This window comes from Eulemur rufifrons, chromosome 1 (genome assembly GCF_041146395.1).
Source record: "Eulemur rufifrons isolate Redbay chromosome 1, OSU_ERuf_1, whole genome shotgun sequence".
Lineage (NCBI taxonomy): Eukaryota > Metazoa > Chordata > Mammalia > Primates > Lemuridae > Eulemur > Eulemur rufifrons.
The window spans coordinates 52,778,300-52,791,622 of NC_090983.1; the positions used below are offsets into that span (position 1 = coordinate 52,778,300).

Here is a 13,323-nt window from a genome sequence, read left to right on the forward strand (position 1 = left end):
TGAGGGAAATGGGGGTATCAATGTGTTTGAAGGCTACAAGTCCCATTTATTTGTAAGTGGAAGTTAAGATTAATTTACAGTTGTTTCTCCATTGTTCTGCATAACTTTTGGCTTTTCTTCCCTTTTTTCAGTTAATAGTATAGTATAGGTCAGCATCGCACAGAATGATTAGCAGATATGATAGTGGAATTAAATTATTTTCTTACGGAATTTATCAGTAATTGCTTATCTAAGGGTGACTTTTTAATGAAGTCTTTCATCTCTGTGTATACTTTGTGTTTCCTTCCACTACCTGCTCTTCTCAGAAGACTCATTTACTCTGTGTAGATGTCTCTTCAAACCACATCTTTAGCTCTTCTCTGTCTCTTGAGCTTCTGTGTTCTCTCCAGGGGTTTACCGGAAGTCTCTGCACACATGTGCTGATGCTGTCATGAGTAGTTAGTTCATGGGACAGTGAGAGCTTTTCTTCTCATTCTCTCTTACTGACTAGCTGGGAGTACTTAGACCAATTGCCTAATCTCCTAGGGCCTCGAATGGAGAGGATGATAACTTCTTCTTCAAGAGAAGACTGAACTAGATAATTTCTCAAGGTTTTAGATTTTAGGTCTAAAACCAAATTCATTATCTTTTCCTTGTAACTGCTCCCCCCTTTGAAATATTTCTTCCTCATCTTCAGATAATAGAATGATAGAAAACAATGAGATTTTAGGTCTAGAAAGGATATTAGAAGCTTTCCAACACAATTCCTTTGCTTTATTGTAATGGATGAGGAAATACATACATAGGTCCATTAAGTCCTTCCTCATCTCTAGCTCCATCAATAATTGAATCTCACCACTTCTCCTTTTGTAATGTCTCTCAGGCCTATTCCATTCTTTTTACTGTCATCACTCCAGAGTAGGTCTTCATTTCCTTATGTCTTGGTTCTCTTGCCTTCATGCTCTTTCAGCTAATTCTGGGAAACCTTCCAGATTATACATCCAAAAATAGTGTGATCATTATGACATTGTTCCTGTGAAAAAAATACTAAATGGCTTTACTGTGGTCAAAAGATAAGGTTTAAGTTTTTTTTATTTTCAAACATTTTATTTCATACAAATTTCATACGGTACAAAAGTATTACATGCTTGAGCCTGTCTCCCAAATCGAAGGCTCTTTCAGTTCTTCAGGCCAACCTTCCATCAGAGGCAAATAAATAAGAAACATGTCTTATTATGTAGAACATATATAGCAAAGTTTCTTTTACAAGAACAAAAATATTGGGACATTTTATATTTAGTACAGGTTAGCAATCCAGTTTATGTTGACAAATCAAGTTCATTGTTAGGAGGTACCCATTACACATACAAAAGAACTCAACAGACAGCAGATATTTTAACCTGTAAGGAAAAAAATATCTGATTTAATTTTTTTCTTGTATTTTTTGAAGAAGATACTCCATCTGTAAATTCAAGCTTGGTCAGCCCTTTTTGGTCTTTTTACTCAATATTTTGAACACTTCCATTTTCTTCTTTTTGTAGTGCCTTTGAGTTTCTCTCTCATTTTCTCCTCTCAAATTCTTGTTTCTTAGCAGCACACTTAGCTTGTACCTGTTCATATTCTTCTTGTGCTTTTTGATTTGATGTTTTCTTTTTATTTTTCTTTGGCATATTGAAGGACTTTACATTGTTTTTCTGGCTGAGGTTGGTCAAAGCTATACTTATCTTCAGACAAAGCTTGGTCAATGCTACACTGTTCTTCAGGCAAAGGCTGGTCAACTTGCTCTTCTGACAAAGGTTGGTCAACTTTTCTTAGTTGCTTCCTGAGTCTTTCCTCTTCAGCTAAATAGACATGTTTCAGATGATCTGGGTATTGATCTTTGAATTGGGATTCCTGTGATGTTTGAGCCTTCTTTTTCTTCCATAATAATTTCTTGTAATTTGGCTGAATCTTCAGTTTTCTTTGAAACGCAAAGGCTTGTCCCTTGCAAATGCTCCCCATGAAGGCATGTGAATAGTTAGGCTGCCATATCCTCTGTTTCACATTCTTATTCCTGAATCCGACCGAAGAACCCCCTTTGCCACGTGTCCCCAAACCCCTCTTCTGCCGCCACTGTCCCAGCCTCACCGGCGCCATTTCCACAGACCCAGGTTTAAAATGTCTAAGACTAAGCTAAGAACATCTGACAAGCTATCTTTCCAGGCCTATTTTCTAATATTCCCCTCATAGTCAAAGCTCAGTAAGTATTTATTTAATTGAATTAATCTTCATACTTTCTAAATAGAAATGCTTTTCACCTTAAGATAATTGAGATGTTCTCTTTTTTTTTTTTTTTTTTTTTAAAAAAAAAAAGGAGGTTCAATGGAAACAAGGCAGTTAAAAGTGAAGAAGACAGAGAACAAACGAGAGTTGAACAGGAGCAGAATGCATGCCTTTTCTGTAGCTTCAATTTCTGTTCATTTTCTCCTGCTAAGTTTCAGATCCTTTAAGCTACCCTTAGTTTACTGTGATTTTTCTTAGTAAGCCATATAGTTTTGTATCTTTGCACTAAAACTGCCAAGATGATTGGAAGACACTGAAGTTGCCAGACACAAAAGTTTAAGATGATTGTAAAGGACAAATGCTTGTGGAGATACTAAGTGGTATCAAAGTATAAATATTTTAAAATTTGGAATAATTTTTATTCCTAAAGCCTAATTCAACTACAGGGTTTCTTCACCTTTCAAAGTCGAGCACTATATTAGGGATACCTTCAGTTCAAAAAGCTCTGGAAATTTTCTGTCAATATAACCAGTTTCCTCTCGGTATACTTAAGAGATATGCATGTAGTTTCCCCTCCAATAGAAATACTGTACAAGCAGTCACGGACAGGGGGCTTATTCTAAATCAAGTACAGGGCTAAAGCTTTAGAGTCATTTTAATCTCTCGGTTTAGGAAGGTCAAGGTCACACTGCTATGGGAAAGGTGGAAGGCGGGATTTTGACCCAGGTCTGATTCTGTGTTCTTGCTTTTAAACTCGATGCTATAAAAAGGACTAGGGTAACCAAGAGGACCTAACGGATCACACAAGGCTGGGGTCAGGCAGAAAGACGACAGGACTCAGCGACTGAGTTTAGGAAGGAAAACAAGACAGAGAAGCCCCCACGGCAGCTGCCATCTTGCGGGAGCCGCGCGGCCGGAAGTCCCGCCGCCGGAGGCCCGCGTTGGGCGGCTTGTGGCCGGCAGGGCGGGGCCGGGGGCCGTGCTGCTCGGAGGCTCGAGGAGTGGGGCGGGGCCTGAGGGCGGGTCTGAGGAACGTGTGCCTCAGCAGCTCTAGGCTATGGGCGGGGCCTGAGGGCGGGGCGGGGCCGTATGACCCAAGGCTCGACGCTGTAGGCGGGGCCTGAGGGCGTGGCAGAGGCCCGTGCCTAAATGCTTGATGCCGGGGGCGGGGCTAGAGGGCGGGGCCTCGCAGCTGGGGCCGGGAGGCGCTGACAGGGCCGCAGCGGCTAATCCCCAACCCCACTTTCTCGGAACGTGCCTGAGCTGCTGCAGCTGGCACCCGGCAGCGCTCAGCGAACAGGGCTGGGGGCGGGAGATGACGGTGATTTCCTCCCTGCTTGGCCCTCTGCGAGCACCGACTCCCTTCTCCTCGCGGCTCCAGGGCTGCAGACGAAGCAGGTGAGATGGACCCCCGGGGCGCGAACCTGCCCCGTCCTAGCTCGGCCTTGAGGGCACCGGGTACCACACCCCCGACCCTCGGATCTGGGCCGGGGGGCAGTGACCGACCCTCTGCGCCCTGGCTCCGCAGCCCGCTGCCTGAACCTGCCTGCCTCTGCCCAGCAGCGCCTGCGTTTGGAACGTGTGAGCCCACCGGGAAGGCTTGCACAGGGGAAGAGGTGGCTTGTCCCCTCCGGGGACAGAACTGCCACCCCCAGTTTGGGAAGCTCCCCACTGCACGTGCGTCCACCCTGTCATTCTCGGACTCTTCCCTTTATTTGGAGGGTGGCCCAGGCACCTGGAACGTTGAGCCAGATTTTCTCTCTACCCCTTTTTGCACCGTTAGTTACCATGACGTTGGGACTCCATGCCCTGGGAAGATAAGCGACCACCTTTTCCCAGGCACAGACCCCAGGCTGCCTTTCCACTTCCACTGCTGCCTTCCTAGGCGTTGGGTGGCAGCTGTTCTCTGGGCAGCCTATTTGGTTAAGGACTTTCTGCACCTCTTACCTTGCAGGGCCAAAGTCTTTCCCTGCAGACAAGGGAAGGAGGCAGTGCTCAGAGCTCTCTACACTGGGTCTCTAGGGAGGACATCTGGTCTCCTACAAGTAGGTGGGAGTGGGTGAATGTTGTGACTTTTGATGTTAAAGAATGCTTTAGTAGTATCACACTGTATTTTGCTTTTTCTCGGGGGATAAAGGATATTGGGTGTTTGAGAAAGAGCCTAAGAGTTGAAAGCTTTCTCCTTGAAGTTAATCAACTCTCCATTCACTCCCATTTTCACTTAATACTAGCAGTTTTTTTTTACAATTTCAGTGGTTCATTGATGTTTAAGCCAAATATGAACTGGCCAGGAGCGGTTTGTATTAATATATACAGTAGTGTTTCTTCAGTTCCTGCTCCAGTGAGTGGTCTTTTACTGTGACAGATCAATTTGTTTGTTGTGTAATGAGATTTGTTTTCATAGATGAAAAGACTGGAGGTAATTTTTTTAAAACTTCCTTTTCTGTAGTTCCTGTTCATTTTAAAATAATGCTTTAGAAAGCATATTTTCTTCCTGTACTAGGATGAGATAAAACTTTATAAGTCTTTTTGATTATTTTGACTTCTTCCTCAGCAGGTATTGCTTTTATAATATTAAAAAACATTAAAAGAAACCTCTTGGAAGGGGCAGATTTCTTTTCAATGTTTTGTTGTTGTTGTTTTTCATTTTCAACTAATTGAAAGTTAAACCTGGGCATCGCCATAACTATCTGCCCATCACCCTGAGAAAAATGAACAACTCTCCCTTCACTGTTAGCAACCATTTAAGATCAAACTAAATTAAATTCAATTCCTCTTAACTGTTTGGTATAAAACAAAACCTGATGACACATCCCATCCCTCTTTTTTTTGGTTGGAGGATCTTTAATACCAAGTATGTTTGAAGAACTAACATAAGATTTACTTTGTTACCATTATTATTATTAGGACTGCGGCTCCTAATAGCAATTGTTACCGTTTCTTGAAAGCCTACTTTGTGATAAGCTGTGTATAAAATATTATAGCCATACAATATCCCTCTAAGGAGATTTTTACTCTTATTTTACAGTTGAGGAAACTAAGGTTCAGGAAGGCTAAGTAACTTACCCAAGGAGTTGATAAGTGATAAGGCCCGGAATCTGTTTGACTCTTTTTACCGAATGACCACTAGTTTAGTTAAAACTGTGGGTTAAAAAAATTTGTTGAAATGTGCTCATATGGTACAAATAAGGGGTTGGGAGCAGTATAAGTTAGTAATACTCTGGGCGAAGAAATATAGGGAACTTTTGAAAAACATCACAAGACTGGACTTCTTTAGCACTGCCTTCCCAAGAACACATTTCTTAAGGTTGCCAAATGTGTAACACCTTTGTTTGTTTGCTAGCTCCTTATTTCAAGTGTGGGTATTTGTACCAACCAGTAGCTTTCCCAGGATATAATTTGATGCTTATGTGGTAAACTTTAAGTATGTGAGTATTACAGGTTTTGTGTACTATATTAAAACCACTCCTGTCTAATCCTGGTAGAAAAATACTTGTCTTAATCCAGATGAAATGTAAGGTTTTTAAATGGTTTGGTCTATAACAGGGTAGCACAGAGAAAATTTTCTTACACACCCCCATGTATCGGTCGTTGGTGATCTCTGGCCTGCCCCTGAGTCTTTTTAATGTGATGTAGATGTTTGAGAACTTAACCTGGGCATTGTAAATTTCAGGAAGCTTGAGTTTTTACTTTCTACCTTATATAAGGCCATTTTAGATGGTAAACCCAGAGTAATCACTTAGAAATTGACAACTGACATCATATTAATTTCAAGATACCAATAAAAGCTGATTAATTTTAGAGTTATCCAGACTTCCTGTGCATCGTGTTCCTGGCAGCAAGAGGGGAGTCGATAATTATTGTAATGTTACCATAAAGAATTTATTCCTTGCTTTAGCATTTTCTGAACATCTTTGGAGAATTTTACAACACGTTTTGTGTTCTTTAACATTTTATGGACATTTTTAGAACATTTTAGGACACATTTTGTGTTCTTGGACTTGTTAGTATAGGGAAAAACAGGGTACTTTATCATTTGGAAAAAAAAAATTTTTTCTTCTGTCCGTGAACTTGATAGTGCCTAAAAGAGAACATTGATTCATTAAAGGGTAAAAGTTTATTTAAGTACAAGTTATTATTTTAGTCATTCATTAAAAAATGACAGTGTCTCCTGTGTGCAAGGTGTGTGCTAGATGTCAGGGACACAACGGTGAGCAAAAACATACAGTCCCTGCTTCTGTGACATTTAAAGTCTAGCAAAAGAGACGGCATAAATTAAATAGTTACTCTAATGCTTAGTATAATTGCAGACTGAGAAAAGTAGCCTAAAGGTAAGCAATGAGAATCTATTTGAGAAAAAATTGTGGCCTGGCTGTGTGGTTAGAGAAGCCTTACCTGATAAAGTGACACCTGAACTATATGATGTGGAGGATAAGTAGTTGTTAACTATGTGGAATGCAGCAGGTGAGTGGGTAGAAAAAAGAACATTTTGGGGTGAGCTGAATGTGCAAAGTCCCTGAGGCACAAAGAGACTATGGGGCCAGTGTGTCAGGCTGGTGTAAAAGAAACTAAAAGTAGATTGGTGCGATACCATCATTTTTTCTTTCTTTCTCATATGTTCTACCAAAGTTTAAATATTTAACTTTGGCTAAGTGATTACTCTATACCAGATGTGATTCTGACGATTTTACTTGAATAATCTCAAGTTCCTATGAGGTAGGTACTATTATTGCCATTTCACAAATGAAGAAAGTGAGGCACAGAAAAGTTATTGGTTCAAAGTTCATAAGTGATCCTTGACTATATTGTTCTTTCTACCTATACTCAAGTATGACCACAGGCTAGAAAGAACTTTCTACCCCCGGTGTAACTCCTTGATGTAGCCCTGAGAACTTCTGAAATTTCTGAAGAATTTGGATGCAGGTGGACATTCAGCAGAGACTCTGTGGGCCCCAAGCTCTTATCCACCAGACAGAGCTCAACTGTGGATCCCTAGAGAGCGATAGGGCATGACTGCAGCTGTCATTATCTGTGGCTCTTATTTTACTCGTGTCTGATACTGAATATAGAACAGCAACATAAATATGTTGAGCTGAACTACCTTTGAGAGTAAAGAGGTTATTGTTAGCAACCCCCCACTTTTTTTTCCATTGTATTTTTTCCTGGTGGTAGCTGAGTGTATGTATATTTATTTGGCCATTTAAGAAATAAATAAATCTAGGTTTCCCAGTGTAACATTTCAACTAGAATTCTTATTGTCACACTGAATCTTTGTTTCTTTCTTTCCAGAGATCTGGTTGGAGTTGGAGGTTGAGAGAAAATGAATTCCTTTTCTAGTTTACCTGAGGAGAACTTAACCATTGCAGTCAATATGACCGAGACTTTGCCAACAACAGTAACACATGGATTTAATTCCACTAATGACCCACCTTCAATGTCAATAACAAGGCTTTTTCCAGCCTTACTAGAATGCTTTGGCATAGTCCTTTGTGGCTACATAGCAGGAAGGGCCAATGTCATAACATCAACACAGGCCAAAGGACTGGGAAATTTTGTCTCCAGATTTGCACTTCCCGCTTTATTATTCAAAAACATGGTTGTACTTAATTTTTCCAATGTGGATTGGTCTTTCTTATATAGTATCTTAATTGCCAAAGCTTCTGTATTTTTCATTGTATGTGTATTAACCTTATTGGTTGCCAGTCCTGATAGTCGATTTAGCAAAGCTGGACTATTCCCTATCTTTGCTACACAAAGTAATGACTTTGCATTGGGATACCCTATAGGTAAGTTATTTTTATTTTTCAAGATTTAAAAAAATTCAAGTGGTTTAGGAGGTAACAAAATATAAACTTTTAATTTAAGCATTTATTAGTGGCAGATGCCTACTCTTGTATCTAAGAAATCGTTAATTTTATTTCTTAAATATGTCTTAAGTTGGAATGAATTATATTTTTTCCTCAGCTTCAGAGTTTGAGGATTCTTTTATCATCTACTTAAATGATCATATCCTAGTAATCTTTGTAAGTAGTTTTTCTAATAGTATTCTTTTTCTTCTCAATAATCATATGAAAAGTTTAATTTTCAGAAGGGATTTGATTCTGATTTAAATTATGTAAAAAGAGTAGGCTTATGTCTGTATTAAAATAGTCATTATTAAAGTTAGTATTGAGAATTTATGAGTAATTTTTCCCTCTTGTTTTTCTTACCATCTGGAATATATATTTTTTACATTAAAATTGTTTTTGAGCTTATTATTCAAAATTTTAATATATTTTAGTTGAAGTTAATTTCTTGTTTAAAAACAAAAATAATGATGGCTTTTCTTTTTTTTTTTTTTTTTTACCTTTCTCTTCCTTTTTTATCTTTCTGACTCTTTAAGCAGCCTAATTTTATGTTTCTATGTCTGTACATGTCCTGATGAGGCAGTAAACATACCAATTTGGGATGTTGGGATATCTTAAAAGAAAACATTCTATTTTTTAGAATACTTTGCCACCAAGAAAATGTATACCTAGTAACTACTTTTTTATATTTTTAAATTAAAGTTATGTGTACTTTGATCATGTATCATAATGTGAGAACCTGAATATTGTGGATATATTAATTTATTCACTCATAGGGAACTGTTATGTACCAGTGACTGCGCTAGCTGCTGGGAATATGCCTGTGAACAAAGTTCTTGGCCATACTGAATTTATATTTTAATGGAAAAATAAATAAAATTAAAGTTAAAATCATTTCTGGTTGTGACAAGGGCCATAAAAATAAATAGAACTGAGAAAGTGGTATTTGAGATAGGGTGGACAGTGAAGGCCTCTCTGATGATATGTCTTCTGAGCAGAGACTTGAGTGGAACCTATTAAAGTGTACAGTTGAAATCTACCGTTAACTTTCAAGTTTCTTATCCAGTAGTTTTATCCTCTTCCCCTACCCTCAACTTATTTCACCAGTGGCACCCAAAAGATTCTAGTGAACTATACTTTCACCTTTCTCTACTTTTGACCTTCCTCCATCTTGCTTACCAGAAAGAGAGAAATATCTATGAGTAAAGCAGGAGGTTTAAGAGGAAGGAAAAACTAGGATCTTGATAATTGAGCTGCAAATAGTCAGAAACTAGATAGGTGTTCCCTTAAGGTTATTGAATTTTAAAATGAAATAAAGACTTGTAAATAAAAAAGCAAGGAGTTATTGTGTTTGTTTATTTCCTTGGAAGCAGTAATAATGTAAATTTGTCAAGGTATTATGGTATAAGGACCTTAGACGTGTCTCCATACCATAGTGTTAAATATCTAATAAATATTACTATATCTTACTTAGACATGAACTAGAAGTATATAGTTTCATGTTCTCGTAGATTAGTAAGCCCATAACTAAATAGAACTAATATTTGTAACTTTAGGGAGTACTTTCTGTTTTTATTATTTTTTATTTTATTTTATTTTATTATTTTTTTTGAGACAGAGTCTCATTCTGTTGCCCAGGCTACAGTGCCGTGGCATCACCTGGCTCACAGCAACCTCAAACTCCTAGGCTCAAACAATCCTACTGCCTCAGCCTCCCGAGTAGCTGGGACTACAGGCATGTGTCTCCATGCCCAGCTAATTTTTTCTATATATTGTTAGTTGTCCAGTTAATTTCTTTCTATTTTTTTAGTAGAGACGGGGTCTTGCTCTTGCTCAGGCTGGTCTCGAACTCCTGACCTTGAGCGATCTGCCTCGGCCTCCCAGAGTGCTAGGATTACAGGTGTGAGTGAGCCACCGTGCCCGGCCCAGTACTTTCTTATATACTTATGTCATTTGAGTAGGGCAGATATTATTATCCTCATTTTCAAACAAAGGGACAGGCTTAGAGAGATTTAAATGTTTTATCCCAGGTCACACAGCTAACAGGTGACTGAGACCCAAACCTAGGTCTTCTGGTTCCAAATCCTGAGCATTCTCTTATGCCACAGTTATATAACACGCCAACTTAATCTTCAGAAGACTCAACCAGCCTTGTAATATATTAGTTTCAGAAAGAATCAAAGGTTTTTTTCTCTATATTATCCTAAAAATATTGCATAAAATGAGTAGTAGTGGAAAAGGACCTATTAGATGAGTTATTCCATTTTCACATCAAGGCAGAACTTCCAAATAAAAAATATAATCATCCATTTCATCACTGCTTTTCTTATGTGAATCTAGTAATAATCATGTTTCTAGTGGTGTACTAGCCCAAATTTCCATGGTGATTATGTTTGTTGATTTTGAGGTGTAATTTTTGTTGGTTTTTTTGTTTGTTTTTTAATCACAATAATAAGAGCTCTTGTAACATTAGGTTGTAGACTATGACTTTACTGAAAACCAGTAGTATAGACAGAAGTGCTTTCTCATATACCTACATGTTGGAAGGTGTGGTGCAGAACTGCAAGGGCCGTGTTTCTGCTACTAGATGAGGTTATTTAGTATTGCTGCCTGTGCCCTTCTGCCTTCTGGCCTCGCACAGGGTGAATGGAGAAGACTGTCTCCAGACAGAAGACCTTTCTTTCTATTTGTTTCATGATCTCTCCAAGAAATTCCCACTCTCTTATTTACAGATGGGCATTGATCATGGGTTATAAGAAATGTCCTTTTTAAGACATCATTTAAAAAAAAGACTACATTTTTTTCCACATCTGTCTAATTTATAGGTGACTCAGGAAATGCAAGGAGAAGATAGATAAGTTAATGAATAAAGAAAAAGGATGTTTCCTTTTCCTGTGTACTATGACAACTGTAGTGGTCTGTGAAATTACATTAAAATGACTTTACTCAAGTGACAGAGCATTATTACAGACTAAAAAAGAAGCTTACTGTTTTTTAGACCCATTCTTTTCAAAAGTACTTTAAAAATCCAAGTGTGAGAAGAACCCAAGAATCTACCAAGGTGAAATGTTGATTTTAGCAAATCAGAATGATTCCCTGCCACTGTCATTAAAAGATACTAATAGGGCATAGTTAAGTCCTATAATTTATTCTTCAAACAATGCTGATAGCATAAGTGCCCTGACTAATCATAATTATGCTCCAGTGCTTGAGCTGTAAACAGAAAGGAAATGAAGCATTTAACTATATGTCATTAAATAATAGAATGATCTTGTCTGGGTCTTTGTGTTATGTGCTAGGACTGGAAACCCTACAGGAATCAAAATAGGAGGCACAGTAGGTGGCTAATTTTGTCTCTTAGTACTCCAAAGCAGTATAATAACTCCTTATGATGGGATTCTCCCCTCCCTCCAAGAGCCTTTTTTATTATCATTAATTAATTAGAACTTTAAAAGTTGATACAATGATTATAAATCTAATTTTAGTTACTGTAGGTCACTGCTTTCATATATATTTTTTTCAGATTTGAAAAACTAGATTGATAACAAAAGAGAAGCACTGCCAATTTATAGGGAAAGATGTAATGTTAAGTAATTATGCAAATGAATGGCAGAAGTAGACTAGAATTCCTGTGTTAAACCCTGATCTTCTAGTGATTTAACAAATATTTATTGAATCACAATTTTTTGCTGTCCCACTAGACCATACTTCTTTTGCTTTTGTATGCCTGTTTAGCTGACTTGAAATACCTCAATAGTAACCTGCTTTATAAATATTCAGAATGTCTAAAAAAATTTTTTTAAATACATACAAAATTTCAGTTAGGAATACATTTAAGGTATCTATTGTACAACATAGTGACAATGGTTGAATAACAATGTGTTGTATTCTTGCAAATTGCTAAAAGTAGATTTTAAGTGTTCTCATCACAAAAAATGATAAACATATGAGATAATACGTATGTTAATTAGCTCAATTTAGCCATTCCACAGTGTGTACATATTTCAAAACATGTTGTACATGATAAATATATATGTAATTTTTGTCAATTAAAAATAATTTTGTAAAAAGCAAAAATAAAGTTAAAAATGGATATAAAAAGAAATGGATTAACTGATAATTAGATATAAATTATTGTGTGTTATAAAATACATTTTACTGTATCTGAAACCTTTGACATTCATTGACGTGTCAGATAATTCCATTCAGCAAGTATTTTCAGATTTGCTCAGCATTGTACTATGGACTGTGGGTTATAAAATGATGCCTTCAACGAACTTAGAATTTTTTGAGGTGGCACTAATATGAAGCAAAGTATCATGGCATTCCAGAGAAGGGGAAATTAATAATGTAGATTGAAGACTTGGTGGAAGAAGTAGTACCAGAGACAGGCCTTAAGCATTAAGTAAAAAAAGAAAGATTTCAAGAAGTTAGAGGATGATGGTATGGTCAGCATGTAGAACTAGTAATTATGAACATGGTGTTTGTCTAGTAAACCAGCTGATGGAAAAAGAAGAAACAAACAGGAAAACCAGACTGATGGAGTCATTGCATTGAGAAGTAGTGAGAGATGAGTTGGATAAATAAGGGACCAATTGTGGAGACAGGGCTATGAATGTCAAAAGAAAGGTTTATAGCTGTTCTGTGGGCTGTGAGAGCCGTGGGAAAATCTTAACTTTTAAAAGCTAAGATTTAGATGGTACTGTTAGCAGTGAATAAAATGGACAAAGGAGGTGGTTGAGATAAACAAAAAGAATATTGGTTGGTAAACACATTAAGTAATCTAATTTTGAGATTTTTAAGAAATCATAGTGGTGAGAACCAAGAGGAGAAAATACAAAAGATCCTGCTAAAGAGGAAAGTACTTGGTGGTTGGCCAGACATAAAAAACTGTTGTTCAAATTTGCATTGAGCAAACAATGGAAAGTTCATTATGTGATGGTCGTTGACTGCTGGTATGCCAGCAAAGTAAGTTACTGGAAAAAGGCAATTACATAAGGGGCTTTGAGTAGATTGCAGAATTGTAACTGTGTTGCCAAAGGAAACACATGCATTTTATTGTAGCTGCTTAGGAAAAATTCTTATACTCAGATTGAGAACACAAGATTTTTCCAAAATATATACTCTACTTTAAAAATTGAGTGGTGGGCAGGTATGGACACTTTTCTCTTGAGTACGGATATCTAATCAGAAGTGTAGTTATCTAGAAATAGTTAGAAAAAGTGTTGTTTTTTAC

At 37.6% G+C, this 13,323-nt stretch overlaps 1 protein-coding gene and 1 pseudogene across 1 annotated transcript in view; one reads left to right on the forward strand and one right to left on the reverse strand.

Moving 5' to 3' along the window:
- Window positions 1-1,402: 1,402 nt before the first annotated feature.
- Window positions 1,403-2,115, reverse strand: LOC138385057 (thyroid transcription factor 1-associated protein 26 pseudogene; annotated as a pseudogene).
- A 1,354-nt stretch (window positions 2,116-3,469) lies between these two features.
- The window catches only part of GPR155 (G protein-coupled receptor 155), a 40,229-nt gene continuing 30,375 nt past the window's right edge, over window positions 3,470-13,323 (forward strand). Inside the window, exons 1-2 of the mRNA XM_069470697.1 lie at window positions 3,470-3,639; window positions 7,531-8,027. Coding sequence (XP_069326798.1) covers window positions 7,562-8,027 — 466 coding nt within the window. The 5' untranslated portion in view covers window positions 3,470-3,639; window positions 7,531-7,561. The remainder of the gene's footprint in view (window positions 3,640-7,530; window positions 8,028-13,323) is intronic.